Source organism: Mus caroli, unplaced genomic scaffold (genome assembly GCF_978045245.1).
Source record: "Mus caroli unplaced genomic scaffold, Mus_caroli_1 scaffold_4, whole genome shotgun sequence".
NCBI classification, from domain to species: Eukaryota; Metazoa; Chordata; class Mammalia; order Rodentia; family Muridae; genus Mus; species Mus caroli.
The window spans coordinates 96,221,430-96,242,601 of record NW_028227259.1 but is presented as its reverse complement, the minus strand read 5'-3'; the positions used below and the strand labels follow the sequence as shown (position 1 = coordinate 96,242,601).

Genomic DNA, 21,172 nt, shown 5'->3' with positions numbered 1-21,172 from the left:
ACCGACCCTTTAGAAATACTTCAATGGGTGTTTCAACAGGCGTTTGCTCCAGTGTAGCTATTCCACCATTAAAAACAAAAACAAACCCACCACACTTACCTAATTTATAGACAGAGTAGCTGCTTGCCAGTGAGCTAGCATTTGAAATAGCTGTCAGCTTTCATTAGCTAAACTTGTGACAGTTACAATCACAGCAGCCAGAGTTAAAAGACAGCACAAAAAAATGCCCAGGCCCAGAATATCTGTTTCCAGTGTAAAGTTTGGAATCAAGGGGAAAACATTGGTGGCAGAATTTTTTTAGCACAACAGTAACTAGCTGGAAGTATTGAAATTATTTCAATTACAGCAGCAGCCTGTCTTTGATTTGCTTAATATATGGGAGCAACTTTTCAAAACAAGAGCAAGTGGTGTCTGGTATCTGGTGAGTTTTCCTAGTCTGGAATCCAACGAAGGCCACGCATATTCTTTGGCCAGCTTCTCAAAGTTGGTTGCCTTAAATGTGTGTGGATGGCAATATGGATGCTTGAGTTGTGTTCAATTATTAAGGAGCGTTCATTCTGTTGACCGTGCAGTGTAGTTGTTAGTGCTCTTGAGCTCTGATGGTTTCTTTAAAAGCATTTCTGATTCCTTTCAAACCTGACGCAATTCCCCAAGTGTTTATTTTTAGCATTTGAAAATGGCTTGCCCTGGACCAGCTGGTTCAGTGACTTTACAGCTGTTGTCTTCCCCCAAGGCTGCCTCGCAGTGCTCCGTAGAGAAGTCAACCCAGCTCTGTCTGACCGACATCAGGCCTGGCCTAGTCAATGGCTCTTTGTCCCCAGGTTCAGTGCTGTTCTCACTTCTGACCAGCTTTTCACTGACTCAAGGTCATGCCGTTTGTGAATTCTGCCAACTTCATGTCGTGGGGAGAGAGAGAGAGAGAGAGAGAGAGAGAGAGAGAGAGAGAGAGAGAGAGAGAGAGAGGAGAGAGAGAAGATACTTGTAATCTAAGATGTTGTTTTCTACTGCTAAGCAAAATGTCAAAAAATCTTAAAGCTAGAGAATTGGAGGGCTTACTGAATCGGAGGGCTTACTGAGGGATATGCTCACTGGTGATGTTTCTGGAAGCATCAGACAGCACGAGTTCAGGATAACCTTTATCAAATAATTCCAATGCTAGCAGTCGATTTGAAGAAATTAGGAGGGTTGGTGAGATGGCTCCATGGGAAAGGCCCTTGCCTCGAAAGTCTGCTACCTAAGTTGGCTCCTAGAAGCTATGTAAAGGTGGATGGAGAGAGATGAGTTGACAAAGTCATCTTCTGACCTCCATGTCCTCACTGTGACACAGACAACCTCCTTCTCAACCATGCACAAGCACACACAGTAATGATTAATCAATTAAAAAGCAATTAGCCGGGCTGGAGATATGGCTCAGAGGTTAAGAGCACTGACTACTCTTCCAAAGGTCCTGAGTTCAAATCCCAGCAACCACATGGTGGTTCACAACCACCTGTAATAAGATCTGATGCCCTCTTCTGGTGCATCTGAAGACAACTACACTGTACTTACATATAATAATAATAATAAAAAAAAAAAAAAAAAAAAAAAAAGCAATTAGCCCATAACTTAGGTGAAGACATTTCCGAACTTTCTCTGAAAGACAGAAAAAAGTACATGCCCCAAAGAGAAGGATTGGGTGAGGCCAATTGGTCACTACACAACAGATAAGCACACAGAGGCATATTGCTTCTAAAACTAAATGACATTTTTTTTCAAAATGTACATGTATATGTATAGATTTTAAACTATCAGAAGGAGGAGTTAAAGAGCTGCCTCAGCATTTAGGAGTAATTGATGCTCTCTCAGGAACTGGGTTCTGGTCTTAGCACCCACATGTTACCTCACAGCCACCTGTAACTCAAGTTCCAGGGGATCCAATGTATTCTTCTGGGTCTGTGGTCACCAGTCACTCTTGTGGGGCGTATATACAGGCAAAACATGCATGCATATTAAGATAAAAATAATTGTTTTAAAGCCCAGAAGAAATATTAATAATGGGGGTGTGAATTATAAGGGTATTATATTTTCCTTCCTGACACTCTTTTTGTTTTTCTTGTTTATTTATCTGTATGTATGTGTGTACACATGTGTGCATGAGTGTGCATGTGCCATAAGGCACACCTGTGACACGTTACTCTTATATAGCTTGGAGGAGAATTTTTTAGGGGCTAGTCTTCTCCTTCCACACTGTTTTGAGGCTGTGTCTCTCTTCTTCCTCTTGCTCTTCTGACAGCATCCACCTTTGTTCATGGGTTCCAGGAATCGAGCTGAGCTCAGCAGACCTGGCCACCCAGCACCTTTATGCACTCTGCTAGCTCCTTGGTCCTTGCTATGTAGCCCAGGCTGACCTTGAACTCCTGATTCTTCTGCCTCTGCCTCCCAAGTGCTTATATCTTAGGTAGGCCACCATGACTAGTGGCTTCCTGTTAGGCTTTTTTTTTTTTAATCAAAACTTTATTATAAAGACTTTGCAGCCAAGTGTGGTGGCATACACTTTGGTCCCAGCACTCAGGAGCCAGAGGCAGGCAGATCTCTGAGACTTCCGGGACCGATCTGGTCTACAAAGTGAGTTCCAGGACAGCCAGGGCTGGTACACAGAGAAACCTTGTTTTGAAAAACAAGCAAACAAACAACTTTGTAAATAAAAGCTTTTCTAAGGCCAGCAGGATGTCCTGGGCAGGCAGAGGACAGAGTACCATTTCCCTGATTTCAGATGACAGCAAATGGTAGTGCCATTTAGAAGGTGAGATTGGAAGCTCACAGGATTTCTCCCTGCACACTTACAGTTTATTTTTAATTTACTATGTCAACATCTCTTTTAAATGTGATATTACTAGACACACACTTCTGTAGACTGGTCATTTTGCAAGAGAGGCAAGAGAGAGACTTGCTTACAATTCTGTGTGACATTTGTTTTATAAACTTTTGTCTTAAGAATGGGGCTTCTTCCTGTCACAGGAAAGACTTTATACCTTTAGGCTGATGAACGGAAAAGTTTTTTCTGCCTTTTAGTTTAGCTTTTCTTTTAAATTTATAACAAGGGATCTGCCCTAGTCTCTATTTTAATGATGGTTCGAAGTATTGTGCGGAGGAAAACCTTTCCCATTCTATCTGGCTAAAATTGATAAGCATAACCCAAAGCCATTTGTAAAACTGATGTAGGACCTCATGCTGATTTTCAGTCTGGTCTGACTGAGACAGCTCAGCAGTTGGGTGTTTTTCTGGGGCTGTCACTACCACAGCGGAGCCCTGGGGGGGTGGGCAGCAGTTCCTCCCCATCTGTGGCTTCATGTTAAGAATGTCACAGGGCAGCTGTGGCAGTGACACTGGCTCCTTGTATGTGGCAGAATGAAAGACTTCCTGTGTGAGGCATCCCCAGGGCTCGAACTTAAGGTCGGTCGTGACTTACTGGTGGGTTAACGCCACTTTTGCAGAGCAAGCTTTGCAGTGCACACCCCATGCCTTGTGTATCTGGCACAAAGCTAGGAGGTTCCATCCACAGGGACCCACTCTCTGTCCTGTCTTGTGGTATAAGGTGCCAGTGCTTTCTCTGGATACATTAGCATAGCAGGGCTGAGCAGCTATGGGGGCTCTGGGCTTCAGTTCTTCTCTCCCTAGGTCCTCGGATGCCAGTGGATGGAGCTCACCATGACCTCCCACAGTCTCCCTGCTTGCCTTAAGAACTCAAGGTGACTGACCGGGAAGCCCATGGTCCGGCGCATTATGCTTTCTACGTTATGGTTCCTTGAGGGTAGGGATGCTAGATATAAAACCCAGTTTAATTTACATCCCAAGTAAACAGCGAAGTAATTATTTTAGTATTTGTGTGTATGATGTTACCGTTCACTTCCTGCTATCAGTTGTTACCGTCTGGCCATAGCTATCTGACCCCCCCCTTTTATTTTTGTAGTTATTACCATATAAGCTGCAGATATCACAACACTTTGTCACCAAATCCTTCAGATGCCTCTGTAAAGACTAAATCATTTTCTGGGCTGGAGAAATAGCTCAGAGGATCTGGGTTTGATTCCCAGCCTCCACACAGGAGCTCCCAAGCATCTGTAACTCCAGTGCCAGGGAATCCAGAACCCTCTTCTAACCTTGGGTATCAGGCAGGCATGCATGTAGTGTAACAGATATACATGTAGGCAAAACTCCAATACAAATACTTTTTTTAGAAATTAATATATATGTGTGTGTATATATTTAAAAGATTAAATTCTAAAATTCTAAAATTTAAAAGATTCATTTTCTATGGAGTTCATGAAATATCTGGGACATAATTATACTTAAGAAACTGTTGTTTCCATGAAAGATGGTTGTATTTGCTAAATCTGGTCACTGCACCAGGCTGTATGGTAAGCAGACCTGGGCTTTGCTACACTGTAGACCAGGGCTTGTCCAGACATGATTTAACACAGTGGCTTGCAACTTGCAGAAGTCTGTGCTATTGTTTCTTTGTCTACAAAATTGGAGGTTCTTTCCATTGCTCTTTTGGTGTTTGACTTGGATACAAATTGCAAAACTGGAAATTCTTATCTTGTAGGACCTATACTTAAAGCTCAGATGCAATGAGGCCTCTAGCACAGCCTCAGAGTCTGGCAGGTACCCAGTAGGCAGCTGGCTGTGCCAGCAGCGTGACTGTTTGTGAGCCGATGCAGGAAAAGATAAAGATAAAGACGCACTGCTTTTTTTTAATTTATTTTTTATTTTTTAATTTTTTTGGTTTTTCGAGACAGGGTTTCTCCATGTAGCCCTGGCTGTCCTGGCACTCACTTTGTAGACCAGGCTGGCCTCGAACTCAGACATCCGCCTGCCTCTGCCTCCCGAGTGCTGGGATTAAAGGCGTGCGCCACCACGCCCGGCAAGACGCACTGCTTTTAGAAATGTTGGCAGTTGCATATACAGCTTCCCTTTGCTCTCTTGTTCCCCCTTAGTCACATACACAGAACACACATGGATGTACACACACACATGCACAGATACACATACACAGAAACATACACACAGATACAAACACACAGACGTAAGTGTACACATACATACACACATGCACAGACACATAGACACGCATATTTAGACACACAGATGCACACACACACACACACACAAACACAAGGCCCAGGGTCTCTTATGGGATTTACAGAGGGCTCCTTGACTAGCCTAGCCTGCAGTTATATGACACAGAGCAAACATATAAGAACTGTATAGAAACTGGGGGAGGTTTTGAGACTATGAAAGAGAACAGAACAGTGTATTCAGATGGCGTCAGTTCTGCTAAGTAGTCAGGGCAGGGACGTGCCATGGGTCAGGCTGACCACAGGGAGAACACCAGGGTGTGCCAGAGTCCGCTACCAACGGTGGCACAGGCAAGCTGTCAAGGACTGTTTCAGTGCTAGCCAGGAGTGTTTTCATTTGCTCTGTTTAAGGAGACTGGGTTTATTTTTATCCTAAACCTCAGAAAGACAAGTTTAGAGATGCCCGAGTAATCGCTTCCACCCTTTCTGGAAGGAGGTCTGCCTTCTTTCTTTCTGGAAAGTCCCCCACTTTGTATTTTTTAAACCTTGGGTTGCCAGAGCTGGCTGAAACCAAGTGGCATAAACCCAGCTGCTTACCCATCTGTTCAGCTCTCCCTTGCAGGAGGTTCTGGGGGGTTTGTAATTTTGTAGATGATCTTTTTAACACATAAGTGAGATCCCAAGTTCTTTCTTCTCTGTACCGAGCCTCCCTCCCCCATGCTGGACCAAAGCTGGCCTCCAGTTGAGGCCCTCTGCTCACTGGCTGATACTGCCACTCCTAGGCACCCCCACTTCTCCTGACACTGTTCTCTAGCCTTGACCACTCTTCCCAGGGAATGAAACTTACGCCTAACCCTTGAGACTCCTGCAAACAAAACACCCCTATTAGCTTTTGCCCTTGGCAACAGTCCCTTCTCGCCTTACAGTAATGCTTTCAAGTAGCCTCTCCAGACCCAAGCCAGATTTGTGTTGCCCACTCCCAACTCCTCCAACCCTCCAACTTCCAAGAATTGAGTTTAGAGCCTTCCACGTGCTAGGCAAGGTAAATGCTACACTGCTTTGAGAAGCCAACAGCCAACTCAGCTGGTTACACGCTGAAGAGCTGAATTTTCCGGTTTGGTTTGCTGATTTCATCTGCTTCTAGTTGGTCCCTAATGACTTCCGTTATTAGGTGTTTCCTGTGCTGACCACTCCATTCTTTTTTTTTTTTTGACCACTCCATTCTTAAGTGATACCTCTGTGCCGTCCAATGGAAAGTACAGGTTTCTTCCAGTACAGGTTTCCTCGGGGCATTTGTGGAGAAGAAACAATTATTGCCCTGCCTTTTTCTAGAACGTTTTGGACCAGAAAAAGCGATCCTTAAGGGTCTTTGGAATTCTCTGGAAGATGAAGTAATTATTATTTCCAGGCTCTCCACTCTCATAATTCCAACACTGGTTTAAAGTAGCTTAAGTTCCTGGTACAGTTTCTAGGCATTAGATGAATAGTTTCTGATAGACTGTCAAAAAACGTATACGAGAGATGTATAGGAAGAGATGTTCTTGTAATTCAAGTGTATACCTAGTCTGGTTTCTTCAGTTTACTGCCCCTCTGCCCTCAGCTAGTTTAGGCTTGAGGTCAGAAAATAAGATAAAGCCAGATCTTAGCCAGGCCTGTAATCCCAGGATTTGTGAAACTAAAGCCAGTCTGGGCTGACTCAAGGCTAACCTGTGTAACTCAGTGTTTCAAAATAACAATAATAATGAAAACTTTTTTTTCAGGGCTGGAGATGTAGCTCAGTGGTTGAGTGTTTACCTAGTTTCCACGGGGCCCTAAATTCAATTCCCAATACCTTATGGGTGAGAAAAGGAATCACAAAGCTTTTAAATATCTACTTCTAACATGGACAGAGAGTTCCTGCCTGGAGTGGATGAGACTTGCCAAGCAGACGCTAGAGCAGGACCTCAGAAGCTGGAGGAGCCAAGGGGTCGTGTGATTTGTTTCTGAATTTCTATTCCATCAGTCACATCGCAACTCACTGACTTAGCAAGTTATTAGATAGAAACGACGGCTGGACCTCCGTGCCTTAGAGGAGGTGACACAGATACGCCATTTATGCCTGAGCTAGCAAAGTCACTTGTTCACCTTACTTTGACAAGTAATGAGTCTCTGCAGGTAGCTCTGTCCACTCTAAGCAGCAGCTTCTCTGACTAAAGCTGACCGCAACATTATTTCCTGGGCATAGACATAATTATTTAGAAGGCAGCTGGGCACGTACAGCATGTCTGCTAGCTTAAAAGACACCGGGAGTTTTGGCACTAGGGCCTATGCCTTCCAGGCTAGGAGTTTTGGCAGGTTTACAGTGCCAAATATGAATTCTGTCTTGTGGAGCAGGCTTCAAATCTAATCAGAAAGTGGTTGGTTATGCCCCTAACAAGCTTGCCACTGTTGCGCCAGTAGGCGAAATTTTGCTTGGCCAGTCGGTAACACTCAGGGGCCACATGTGAGTAAGACTGTTGGGTAATTCTTCTTCACTCTGGGCTATTGGCGCTAGCTAGCAGTGAGGGAGCCTCTGGCCCTATTCCACAGTGATTTCTCCATCCTGTGACCGAAGCATATGTTCTCACTTAGTTCTGTTAGGCAACCAAGGGCAGTGGCAGTTGTCTGTATAGTTCTGGAGGCCTCAGAGGTCTCCCCGACCAACAGCTCATAGGGAGGTGGCCCAATCCTGACACTGGATTTTCATTTAATAACCTATGGTTTCTGGGAGCATTTTATTCCTATGTTTTTGTTCTTATAAAGAAACTAGTCATATTGGTTCCCGAGTCCATTACCTCATCTAACCTCAGTCACCTCTCCAAAAAAAAAAAAATCCAGTCTTCAAATATGCTCACATGCTGAGGATTTGGAATTAGGACTTTAAAAATATGAACTTGAGATATGGGGCTATTAGCCCATGACATAAGTAGGAGGTAGAGGATTGTGGGAAATAGAGATTGTCTACAGTGGTCATGAAACTCAGTTTGTGTTTGAGACAGAGGCAGCCATCTCTATAGACATGTCAGGGGTTGACTATGGATGCATGTACAGCTCCTGATGGTGGAGTTACTGGGTGCCAAATGGAAGACCAAACAAAACAAAGCTGGTGTTAACTTGTCTGTCTGATTCTTAGGCTTAATGACAGTGAGACCTGTTAATGTAAGATACAACCATGTTCTCAAGAGATTGCAAGTGATTGCCCAAGAAAGAATTAAAATAAGCAAGCAAGGAGGGCAGACTATGACAGGCACCTGGCATGTGCTTTTGCTGTGGAGGGTGGACTCCTGATGTGGGCCCCTGAGATGGGTAAAAGCAGGGTGAGAGCCTGGCCACCCTGCCCTCCCTTTGTGCCTGCATGTCTTCAGGTCAGATTCTTGCTGACTCTGCATAGGACAGACATGATCATCCCTGAGGAGTGTCTCTCTGCCCTTCCTAGCTCAACCCCTGCAAGGCTCACCTACTGGAAGATGAGAACCAGGCTGTGTGACAGAATGGCTACGGCTCAGAGTTTGGGAGGAACCAGGTTGATTCTGCAATTAACTTACCAACAGATTGAAGTACTTGGCAGGGTCAGATCTTCGACAAAGATGGGCAGAGCCACTCCAGTTCTTCCTCTATTTAAACTTAAAGTTCACCAGGAATGACGGTAGATGCCTGTAATCACTCAGTGGTTGAGATAGAGGACTGCCTCAAAGGGCCAGCCGGAACTACATAGGGAGCTTCAGACCAGCCTGGACTTCAGAGTGCGTTAAAACCAAGCTAAACCCCAAACTTCTAAAGATCTGTCAAGACCCCAGTGATGAGCTCAGAGTCCTAAGACTCCTTTAGATGTTCCTCTTCCCAACACATTGACTATATCTTTCTCTGCTTTCCACAGTTGCCCTTCTCTTTAGTTCATGGATTGGGACATGTTGCCACCATAAGCTTCTTGTGGTTTCTGGAATCTGGGCTTCTGCTTCCAAACTCCAGTTACAGGATAGGAAATGTCTATCCCATGTTCTTTCTAACCCATGTTCAGAAGCAGTGGCCTTACCATTTTGTAAACCTGTTTGTTTTCCTTCCTCAGAATATGGTATTACAAAATGGCACCAAGGTCTTTAATTCCTGGGAGAAGCCCCCTCTACCTGTGTACATCCAGTTTTATTTCTTCAATGTCACCAATCCTGAGGAGATCCTCCAAGGAGAAATCCCCCTACTAGAAGAAGTGGGGCCATACACCTACAGGTGAGTCCCTCTTCACTGTTTTTTTTTTGGTTTTTTTTTTTTTTTTGGTTTTTTTTTTTTTTTATAGAGATAGGAAGTTAACTTTTTTTTTTTTTTAAGATTTATTTATTTATTATATGTAAGTACACTGTAGCTGTCCTCAGATACTCCAGAAGAGGGCGCCAGATCTCGTTACGGATGGTTGTGAGCCACCATGTGGTTGCTGGGATTTGAACTCTGGACCTTCGGAAGAGCAGTCGGGTGCTCTTACCCACTGAGCCATCTCACCAGCCCCCCCCTCTCCACTGTTGAACCGTCCTGGGATCCTTGGGCTGTACCTGCGCAGCTGTGCCAGGACAGACCTGGGGGCTCACTGCTTTGGTTCTGTTCTGCCTGCAGCATTGCTCTTGTCTGGGGAGTTTCCACAACAGAGCTCTGTGGGTGGGGCTTCATCCCTGCCTGCGTGCTCAAGAAGGCTGCCCCTTCCTGTCCACCACAGCTGCTCTCCACCTCTGGCCTTTTAAGGTCCCCCTCAGACTTTGGTGACTTTTAGGGCTCCCTCCAATTCCCTCCCACACATACAGTTTTAAACCAGTTTCTAGAATTCACTGTTGATCTGAGATGTTTTCTGATTCTCATTCTTTTTTTTTTTTTTTTTTTTAATGAGACTGGCTTTCTTACAGCTCAGGATGGCTTTGAATTCACTATGTATTGAAGGGTGACTTGAACTTCTTGACTCTCCTCCTTCTAAATTTGGATTACAGTTTTGATTTAATGTTAGGTGTGAGCCCAGGGCTCCTTACATGCATATTACTAACTGAACTGAGACAGGGTTTTACTGTCTTGAAATTTATTCTGTAGCCTAAATTGGCCTTGAACTTGAACTTATGGCTATCCTCCTGCCTCAGCCTTCCAAGTGCTAGGATTTCAAACATAGTCTACCACACTCAGTTTGTCCATTTCTAAGCCCCACTCACTGTGTGTAAGAGATAGCAGGTTGGTGACTGGGTTTGTGACAGTGACTGCCAGTTTCAAAGGCTGAGAAGATTGAAGAGTGGTATTTGATCATTTTTTTTATTACATTTATTTGTGTGTGTCTGTGCACGCACTCACCCTCCCACCCCCACCACGCACATGCACCATGGCATATGTGTCAGAGGTCAGAGATCAACTTGCAGGAGTCAGTTCTCTTCTTTCACTGTATGGATCCCAAGGATCAAACTCAGGTCCTCAGGCTTGGCAGCAAACACCTTTACCTCATGTGCCATTTTCCTAGGACCGTGAACATACATTTCCAAAGGTGAGCAGACTGAGAGAGACGACTTGGGTCTTATGGTCAAGATACTTTCTGTGTTGCAATAGTCCCAGTAGCTCCTCCTTCTTCTGCAGGAACCATGCCAGGAAAGTCTTTGCCAATATTAAAACAAACAAACAAACAACATCAGTGAAGAAGCAGACAGTCCGTTCTTCTGGACTGCCAGCTGGTCTCAAAGTCCATTGTAATCAGTTGCCCAGTGTGGGCTATATCATGAGTTCTAGGCCAGCCTGGGCTACACTGAGACCCTGTCTTATAAAAGCAAAAGCAAAACAATACCCAAACTAAAAAGAATGCCCAGGGACTGGAGAGATGGCTCAGTGGTTAAGAACACTGACTGTTCTTCCAGAGGTCCTAAGTTCAATTCCCAGCAACCACATGGTGGCTCACAACCATCTGTAATAAGATCTGATGCCCTCTTCTGAAGACAGCTATAATGTACTCATCATATATATAATAAAGGAATAAAATCTTTAAAAACAAATAAAAAGAATGCCCAGAAAGGAGTTTGGGAGTATCAATACCTCTCCAATGAGTGTTATCTAGAGTGTTTCTCCCTATCTCCCTATGCCATGCCCCTCCCCCTCCCCCTCCCCCACTGTCTATCTGTTCCCCCTCCCTTCCTCCCTCCTTCTCTGCCTTCTTTTCTGTTTTTAAATAATAGACCCAGTCTGTGTGTCAGGGCTCTGGAATCTTCTGTCATATGTGTGTAGATTAGAGGATAGTCTTGGGTGTCAGCCTTTATATTTTACCTCATGTGTGTAACATGAGGGTCTCTTACTTGCCACTTACGCACAAGCTAGCTGGCCTGCAAACTTCTGGGGTCTCCTATCTTTACCTCCCATCTCATTGTAGGAGCACTGGACTCACAGGCCTGTGTTACTGTGTCTGTTTTTACCTGAGTTCTAAGGATCGGAACTTAGAATTTCATTCTTTCCTGGCAAAAGCATTACAACTAAGCCATTTCGCAGTCCCAGATTTTTGTTTGTTTGTGTTTTGTTGTTTTGAGACAAGTGCTTACCAGATAGCCTCAGCTAGCCTCAAACTTCCAAACTTTTGCTTCAGCCTCCCTAAGGCTAGAATTATAGGTGTATACCACTAGCCTGACTCTAAAGCAGATTTAAAAAAAAAAAAAAGACTATTCTCTTGTTTATCTTTTTGCAAATTTTATATATGATAAGTATTATATTTACTTCTCCTTATCAAATTCATGTCCTTTTATTCTTTATTAATGTTATATAATATACACATACATATGTACATTATACATATGTTACATACATACATACTTATAAATATAGCCTGCTCTGTTTATTTAGTGTTGTTCCTGTGTCTGTGTGTGTGTAGGGCTGACCTCTTGGGACTGGCTCACCCATCGGGGGGCTCTTCCCTGTAAGAGACTGATCCCTCCCCCCCTCAGCCGTCACTCACTATCTGTAGATCCTTACCTAATATTGAGACCCCTGGATTTTCCCCGTCTATAACTGCATGTGTACAAGCCTTGTTACTTTTTCAGGTCTTAGGTTTTGTTGAGATGTCATGGGTTCAGCTTCCCTGTCATATATAAATGGCACTAACACGCAGTCGATGCCCTGGTCCTCTGGCTTCTACAGTCTTTCCCCCAACTCTTCTGCTGTTTTCTGAGCCTTGGGTTTGTAGGGGTGTGTATTATAGCTGTATCAGCCGGGGTTGGTCAGTTGTTCTATACATTTTGACCCGTTGTGACTTTCTGTATTGGTCTCTGCTGCAACAAGAAGCGTCTTTGATGAAAGTTACACTTTTCTGTGGGTGGAAGGATACGTATTTGGGCACAGGTAGGAATTGTGCGACTTTATGAACGTGGCAGTAGGAGGTTCTCCTACTAGGGTCATTGGCTTTACCAGCCTCAGGTAGCGGTTTACCACGGAAGACGTGAGTTCCTTCCTGCTCAGAGGGCCTTGGGTCCAAATGGCTGTTGGCTACCCCAGGAGATAAGTGGCCACTATTTCACCTTTTAGAGCATCTTGCCGTGCTTGTCCTTGTTGTGGTCTGTAGACATCATAGCTACTAAGTAGGACTGCTGGTTGTTTTCCCTTTGTGGCTGCTTATATACTGCTTCTCAATACATTGAGAGCCTGTCCTGAGGGAGAAGGCTTCCTGCTTGGTTCTACCTTGATTTCTCCAATTGTTCAAAGTTTGCGGTGGCTTTTGCAATAGGGACTTACTTTGAATCTCTGGGAGGCAGAAAACAAGGGCCATTTTGTGTTCTTTTGGACTCCCCTGATGCACAACTTGAAAGGAAGTTTCCTGTGCCTGGCAATGGGGTTTTTATTAGCTAGTCTATGGCTTTTAGAGGCATTGTCTTCCATGTGATATAACTTCATCATGTGTGTGTTGTGCATCTGTATACATGCATGTATATATGCACACACATGCACATGCTTGCACATGTAATTGTCAGCAGATGTAAAGATGATTTCCTTTTCAAACACCTTATACATCCCCTCTCTTTCTCTTTCCCTCTGGGCTGTCCTCCTCCTCCCCTCTGTAACAGTCTTAGTCGGGGTTTCTATTCCTGCACAAACATCATGACCAAGAAGCAAATTGGGGAGGAAAGGGTTTATTTGGCTTACACTTCCACACTGCTGTTCATCACCAAAGGAAGTCAGGTCTGGAACTCAAGCAGGACAGGAAGCAGGAGCTGATGCAGAGGCCATGGAGGGATGTTTCTTACCAGCTTGATTCCCCTGGCTTGCTCAGCATGCTTTCTTATAGAACCCAGGGACTGCCAGCCCAAGGATGGCACCACCCACAAGGGACCCTCCCACCCTTGATCACTAACTGAGAAAATGCCTTACAGCTGGATCTCATGGAAGCATTTCCTCAAGGGAGGCTCTTTTCTTTGTGATAACTCCAGCTTGTGTCAAGTTGATACAGAAAACCGGCCAGTACAATCATTCTCCTATGGTTCCCATTTCTCCCTTTATAGTCCACAGTTTGTTCTCTGTATCCATGGGTTCTGCCTCCATCCACATAGCTAACTAACTGCAAGTTGGACATATTTGGGAGAAATCTATATTCTTGCTGACGTGGGCATACAATAGTTGCTTTTGTGTTAAATACATATGGACTTATCTAGCTTGCTTCTTAAATAGTTCAGCCCATAACTGCTATCCACACAGTACTTCCATTGTATTAGGTACAATACGAATCTAGAGATCATTAGTAGTACATGGGAGGAAGTCAAGAGGAGAGTTCAGTGGTAGAGTTAAAAAGCATTGAGTTTGATCCCCACTGTGGCAGACAGCAAGCAAAAAAGCATGCAGAGAAATGTATGTATCTTAGATGTCAACACTGTACCCTTATTTTATTTTTAAAATATTTATTCATTTATTATATATAAGTACACTGTAGCTGTCTTCAGACACTCCAGAAGAGGGTGTCAGATCTCATTATGGATGGTTGTGAGCCACCATGTGGTTGCTGGGATTTGAACTCAGGACCATTGGAAGAGCAGTCAGTGCTCTTAACTGCTGAGCCATCTCTCCAGCCCCTGTTCCCTTTTATTTAAGGGATTCAAATGTTGAGATGTTGGGGTACGGCAGCTAGAAGCTAAAGTGACCCCCTGTGAGTTCTGAATAGGTTTCCTGAATGATCTGGAGTAGATAAATAAGTGAAAAAATAAACCTTCTGAATTAAAACATTTGATATGAGCTGAGCCTAATGGCACAGGTCTATAATCTCAACTGTTCCATAGATTGAGGCAGGGGGATTGCAAATTCAAGGCCTACCTGGACTACAGACTGAGACCAAGGTTAGCCTGGAAAACTTAATGAGATCTTGTCTCAAAATAAAAAGCCCAAAGTACCCACCATGCACAGGTCTGATGCGGCCAACAAAGAGTTAATGTGTGGAAGGCTTGAGAGGGTTTACTGTAGACCGCTAATAGGAATTATGGTGCACAGTAGGTTAAGCGTTTCAAACAACAGAAAATACAAAAAAATCAAAGCAAGCAAACAAGAACAACAACAAACTTACAGAAACAAGACAGTGCCCCCAAAGCAGGTACTGCCTCCAGGTGCTGCCAGTGAGCTCTCCTGCCTGCCTGTGTTTCCTCTTCCTCTCATGTCCTCTCTGTTGCCAGAACAACTTTCCCATAGGGCTCACAAGACACTTCCTTCACCTCCCTGCTTGGGGCCCTGGTGACTCTCTCTATGTGATGTGCGTGATTGTATAGGTTTGGTATCTTCTGTGACTAAGCCTTTTTATATTTTTGTTTTGGACACTTGAATCCTTCCATCTTTGTAACAAACACTGTAAAGAAACAAAGTTTCTTTGGACTCACACTTTGGGAGGTTTTTGAAAGGACTGCTTAGTCCCTGTGGCTGCTGGGCGTTAATGACATAGCCCAAGAGGAAGAGGCTTGGGTCTCATGTTCTCTTCAAAGGCAGGTAAAGCCTTACGAGTGCCTTCCAGCCTAAAGTCTTTACTGTCTCCCAGTAGTGCCACTATGGAGAAGGAGCCTTAATGGGCCTCAGGGGGACATTTAACCAAAGCATAGACTGGCTCTTAGCTTGGGATTTTATACTCTAAGCCAGGTGTTTCGGTACATGCCTGCAGTCCCAGCATTAGGGAGTCTGAAGCAGGAGACTTGCCATTACCAGCCTGGAATACAGAATGAGACCCTGTCTCAAAGGGGTAAAAAAAAAAAAAAAAAGAAGAAGCTTATTCTCCAACTAGAGCTTTCAAAAGAAATTTAATATGAGCCACACAAATGACTTAAGCTTTTGCTAGTATCCACGGGATAAAAAACTCATATATTTCAGCATGTTAGCATTCAGAATTATTATTTCCTGTCTTCCTTATTCATACTAAATCTTCCAAATCCCATGTACTCCCCCCCCCCTTTATATCATATATTTCTTTTTAGGGGTGTTTGGGGGGGGTAGGGTTTGAACCTAGGACCTCGTGTATGGTATGTAAGCATCCTACCACTGAGCTATAACTCCACCCCCTAAATGTTTATTTTATTCTAAGCAGTGTGTCCTGGATTGGCGCCTAGTCATGACCCCGACCCTGCTGGCAACTGGATTTCTGCAGGCTGGGCAAATGCTTTACCTTGTGACCCACCCATCCCCCCTCTAGCTACTTTTTTGGAGTGTTTGCTGTTTGGACTGACAAATCAGGGGAAAATTTCAAAAGAGGCTGCCTAAAACTTTCGAGCACTAACAATGTAATCCTTAGCCTGCTTGACACTGCTCAGCTAAAACCAACCAGAAGAGCAGCCTTAGACTGGGCCACAGAGCTAAGGGGTTAACGCCACTAAATATGATTCACTATTCTCCCTGTGCCTAAGCTAACAAAAGATGAAAGATAAACGTTCTATTGCCCTGGCCCAAAGCTAACAAAAACTAAACGGTAAATTTCCTTTTCTTCTTTGCCCAGAGCTATCAAAGGCTAAAAGCTAAAGTCAGGATGGGAAGTTCAGTTAACTGTCTTCAATGATAAACACCTGTGTGAGTCTTGGCGCTCACTGTACGGACTACAGAATTATAGCTAACAGCAATGAAAGTTGTTTGTTTCTTTAGCTGGCAGGCCTGGTAGGTATAGTGCAATTCTCACACCAAGTCTCGTCTTATCCTGTGCAGAATACAGTTATCATGCCCGTGCCTAGGAAAGTTTCAGTGACAGACTCAAGATAATAACACAAGGCGGCTGTTCTTTCTGGAGTCCCTCTCTCCACCCCCACCACCCCCATTCATCCATCCCCTTTGAAAGGCCGGCCACCCTTCCCTCACACGCAGGTTTCATGAGTCTCTCCCTCCGGTCTGCATGTGGTTTGGTTGTTCACACTTGTGATCTCTCAGCACTTGGGAAGCTGAGACAGGAGGACTGCTTTGAGTTCAAGTCAGTCAGTGAGATATATCAATGCCCTGTCTCAGAATAGATGCTGGAGAGATGGCTCGGTGGTGAAGAGCACGTCCTGCTCTTGCAGAGGACCCAAGTTGGGTTCCCAGTACCCAGAGGGTGGCTTGCAAGCATCTGTAACTAGTCCTAGTAGATCCAACATCCTCTTCGGACCCCTGCAGCCACTGCATGCACACAGTATACACACGCGTGCATGCAGGCAAAACACTCATACACATGAAATAAAATTAAATCCGTCTTTGAAAATAACTTTCAGAGGACTAGAATAAAAGCTGCCTTCACCCTTCCTCTGGTTTCTGTTTGGTTCTTTGTTTGGGCACGGGCTCCCTAGGTAAGCACAGGCCACCTCACTCAAGGACGGAGGTGATTTTCTAGTTCTCCAAGTGTTACACCCCTGCTAGACCACAGCTCAGTTCTCACCACCGTGCTTTAGTTGTCTGTGAGTCCCTCCAACACTGCCATGCTGGCATGCTGCAATGCCTCTCTTGAGAATGAGTACAAATCTGTCCCTTCCTCCTGAGACGTGTCCTGACCTGAAGTGCTCTCCCCATGGAAGTGTGCCCATTGCGGCAATCACGAAGGCGTGTTAGTAACTGTCTGTAGGGGCTGGTGATGTAGCTCAGGCAGTTGGGTGCTTGCCCTGCTTCAGATCCCAGTGCTGTATAGAACCAGGATGTGGTGCATCGCTTTCTTCCTAGTACCAGGAAGCTGCAGGCAGGAGGGTCAAAGGATCAGGGTCATCCTGAAGTCCATAGAGAATTTGAGGTGCACCTTGGCCATCTGAGACCCACCTGAGAAGTGGGATAATGAGTACCCATGTCACAGGACATGCGTGGTTCAGTGAGCAAATCGATTGCCGTATAGGTATGAAGACCAGCGTTCAGATCCTCGGTGCCCACTCAAACACAGGGCAAGCATAGCGGCCTGTTTGTTATACTAGTGCTGGGAAGTGGGGGCAGGGATTCTCTGGAAAGAGCTGACTGACTAGTCTAGCAAGCTTTGAGTCCAAGTAAGAGACCCTGTGTCATCATGGTTTGAACATGCTTGGCTCAGGGAATGGCATTATTTAGAGGTGTGGCCTTGTTGGAGTAGGTGTGTCACTGTAGGTGTGGGCTTTAAGACCCTCATCCTAGCTGCCTGGAAGTCAGTCTTCTGCTAGCAGCCTTCGGATGAAAATGTACAACTCTCAGCTCCTCCTGCACCATGCCTGCCTGGAAACTGCCATGCTCCCATCTTGATGATAATGGATTGAACCTCTGAACCTGTAATCCAGCCCCAAATATATGTTGTCCTTGATAAGACTTGCCTTGGTCACGGTGTCTGTTCACAGCAGTAAAACCCTAACGAAGACAACCCCGCCTTAATGTATAAGAGGAAGAGTAGCTGAGGAAGTTACCCAACATCAGCCTCTGGGCTCTAGAAACACACACACACACTCACACACTCACACTCGTTCACTCACACTCGTTCACTCACACACTCACACATATACACAGGCATATACTCCACACACGTACATACATACACACACACATATACACACACAAGCATAAACACATATACGAACACATACACAGACATATACTCCCCCCTCAAACATACATTCCCAACACACAGACATAGACACATACATGCACACACAGAGATATACACATAAAAAACACACACACATGTGAAAACACCACACACACACACAAAGTGGCTGTACATATCTGACTTCTTTTTTTTTTTATTAGATATTTTCTTTATATATATTTCAAATGCTATCCCAAAAGTTCCCTATACCCTCCCTCCGCCCTGCTCCCCTACCCACTCACTCCCGCTTCTTGGCCCTGGCATTCCCCAGGTACTGGGGTATATAAAGTTTGCAATTCCAAGGGCTTCTCTTCCCAGTGATGGCCGAGTAGGCCATCTTCTGCTACAAATGCAGCTAGAGATACGATCTCTGGGGGTACTGGTTAGTTCATATTGTTGTTCCACCTATAGGGTTGCAGACCACTTCAGCTCCTTGGGTGCTTTCTCTAGCTCCTCCATTGGGGGGCCTGTGTTCTGTCTTATAGATGGACTTCTTGATGTACTGATATCTGACTTCTTGATATACTGGAAGGCCAGTGTGGACCAGGAGCGGTGGGGTGGGGTGCACAGGGAGGTCCTTTCGTCTTGAGCATCCAGCACCTGTTAGCACGAATGGAAGAAGTGAGTGACATGGTCCCAACTGTGGTTTAGAACCCATAGAATATACGTGGAGGAACTGATTAATGAGTAGCTCAGCTGGAATGGCAGGACTCAGTCAGGGAAAGCCAAGAATAGATTGGAGAAGGACCAGGCCCTGTGAATGGATGGCTGTTAGATGCCGCAAATGCAGGTTGGCTGGGCGCCCTGAGATCTGGGTTTGTAGATAAACCTAACCTTACGGGGAGCCATCAAACTTCTTGGTGGAGCCTGTTTTGCCTGTGTCTGCTCTCTGACGTCTTCAAGTGGGTCCAGTGCCACTTGTGACTTAATTGTGCTATTCTGGGGGCTGACGCCGAACATACTGTAGCACCCATAGCAGCGTTTGGCAGTTCAGTGAGCTCCTACTGGTCTGCTCATGGTGTAGATCAGGCTGGCCTCTAACACACAGATCTGTCTGCTTCTGTCTCCCAAGTGCTAGGATTAAAGGCGTGAACTGGTACTCCCAGCCAAGTCAGCTGACTCTTAGCCACGGTGTGCCAGGCCACCTGGGGTGCAGCGAGGGAGGACATGGTGACACTGCCACTGTTCATTGTGGAGGGAATAGATGGAGAATAGAGGAAGGAAGGCTTCTGGGAAGGCGAGGCCTGGCTCATCTGACAGTTTTCAGTGGGTTCATTGCCCCAAGAGCTAGCAGTGTTGTATGCATAGTTTGGATGTTCCTGGGAGACAAGGCAGGTTCATGTATGAAGAACCAGTCTGACCGGTCCGGTGCGCATCTGAGTTTTTGGAAGCCCGAGGTTGAGTGGCCAGAACCAACTTGTCCCAGGAGCCTTCTGCTCAGTGAAGCCTTTGATTGAGACTTCTATAGATTTATGAGAGCCTGTGCCTCTCTCAGCCTTTGGCAGACTTACTGTTTTTATTCTATTACTCACTATTTCAGGAAGCAGAACTAATTTGTCTACGGCTCTTCATGCTTTCATTAAGTATTTATTAAATTTACCATATCCTCCTAATAAGCCCTGTTCCTTCTTTTGTGTTCCTCAGATTTTCCTTCATATTGCTTCTTTCCATGGATGACTGCTTTGACAGCAGTAAGAAAAATGTGCGTGTTAAACCTTACGCGGGGTTTGTTCTTTTTGAGGGCGGCTCTCTCACTTAGCCTAGATAGAACCCACTAATTAGGCAAGGCTTCCTAGTCAGTGAGCCCAGAGTGTCCCAGCCCTGGGGTTACAAATGTGTGCCACCGTGGCCTACCTGCCTGCTTATGTGGGCTCAGGAAATTGAACTAAGGTCTTCATGCTTGCAAGGCAAGCACTTTCCTGACGGAGCCGTCTCCACAGCCCTCCTAGCTTTTCTTTTTTTTTTTTTTTTTTTTTTTGGTTTTTTTTTCGAGACAGGGTTTCTCTGTGTAGCCCTGGCCATCCTGGAACTCACTCTGTAGACCAGGCTGGCCTCGAACTCAGAAATCCACCTGCCTCTGCCTCCCAAGTGCTGGGATTAAAGGCGTGCGCCACCACACCCGGCCTGAATCTTTTTTTTTTTTTTTGCTTTTCTTATTTTTAAAATTTATTTTGATGTGTGTGTGTGTGTCTATATAAGTGCAGGCAGAGGCTGGAAGAGGGCATCAAATCCCCCAGTGTCAGAGACACAGATAGTTGTGAGTCACGTGACATAGATGCAGGAGTCAAACTAGATCTAACACTGAGCCATCTCTGTAGTCCCTCTTTTACCATATTTTAGCTTTTTTTTAAAAAAAAAGAAAAAAAGAAAGAAAACCTCACTCTCACATTCCTACTGTTTTGGGGAATGTAAATTAATGGCATTATGGAAAATATATGAAAGTTCCTTTAAAAAACTAAAAATAGAGCCACCATGTGATTCATGCATCTTACCACTGGGCATCCATCCAAAGAAAATGAGACTGGCTGGTTGAAGAGGTCTGTGCACTTACACATTTACCGTAGAACAGTTCATGGTATCCCTTCTGGTATCTAAATGGCAGTCTCCTGTGCCCCAGTGTGTCTGAAGACAGGAGACAGGACATAGCATCCCCCATCTCCAGAACCTGGCACAGGTGGCGATGCCGCACAGTCGTGACTGAGTGTCGTGTGTGCTGGGGTCTTCAGCTGAGCTTTATACTGGATGATTTATTTCTCACAGCATCTCTGTGAGATAGGCACATGGTGGTCGCCACTTTACAGATGGAGAAACAAAGACAGAAGCCTCGGGGAGCAGGCTCATACTGCAGTCCCCCCTAGAGAGGCAGAGGCAGAGGGATAGCTGAATGTTTTGCAGAGTGAGTCTCAGGCTAGCCAAGGCAACATTGTAAGGCCTTATCTTAGAAAAGATGAAGCCAAAGAAACCACGAGTGACATTTTAGTCCCACAGCAAAGTATTAGTGTAGATAGGACTGAGCAAAAAACCTGAGTCAGATCTCACCCTACACCCCTATCTAGTGATCTGGGTCACTGATATCAGCCACCAACGTGATAGGTGA

General features: G+C 45.0%; 1 protein-coding gene across 1 annotated transcript in view; it reads left to right on the top strand.

The window, feature by feature from the left end:
- The window catches only part of Scarb2 (scavenger receptor class B member 2), a 57,621-nt gene that overhangs the window by 11,414 nt on the left and 25,035 nt on the right, over window positions 1-21,172 (top strand). Inside the window, exon 2 of the mRNA XM_085836854.1 lies at window positions 9,142-9,299. Within this exon, the coding sequence (XP_085692980.1) occupies window positions 9,142-9,299 (158 nt within the window). The remainder of the gene's footprint in view (window positions 1-9,141; window positions 9,300-21,172) is intronic.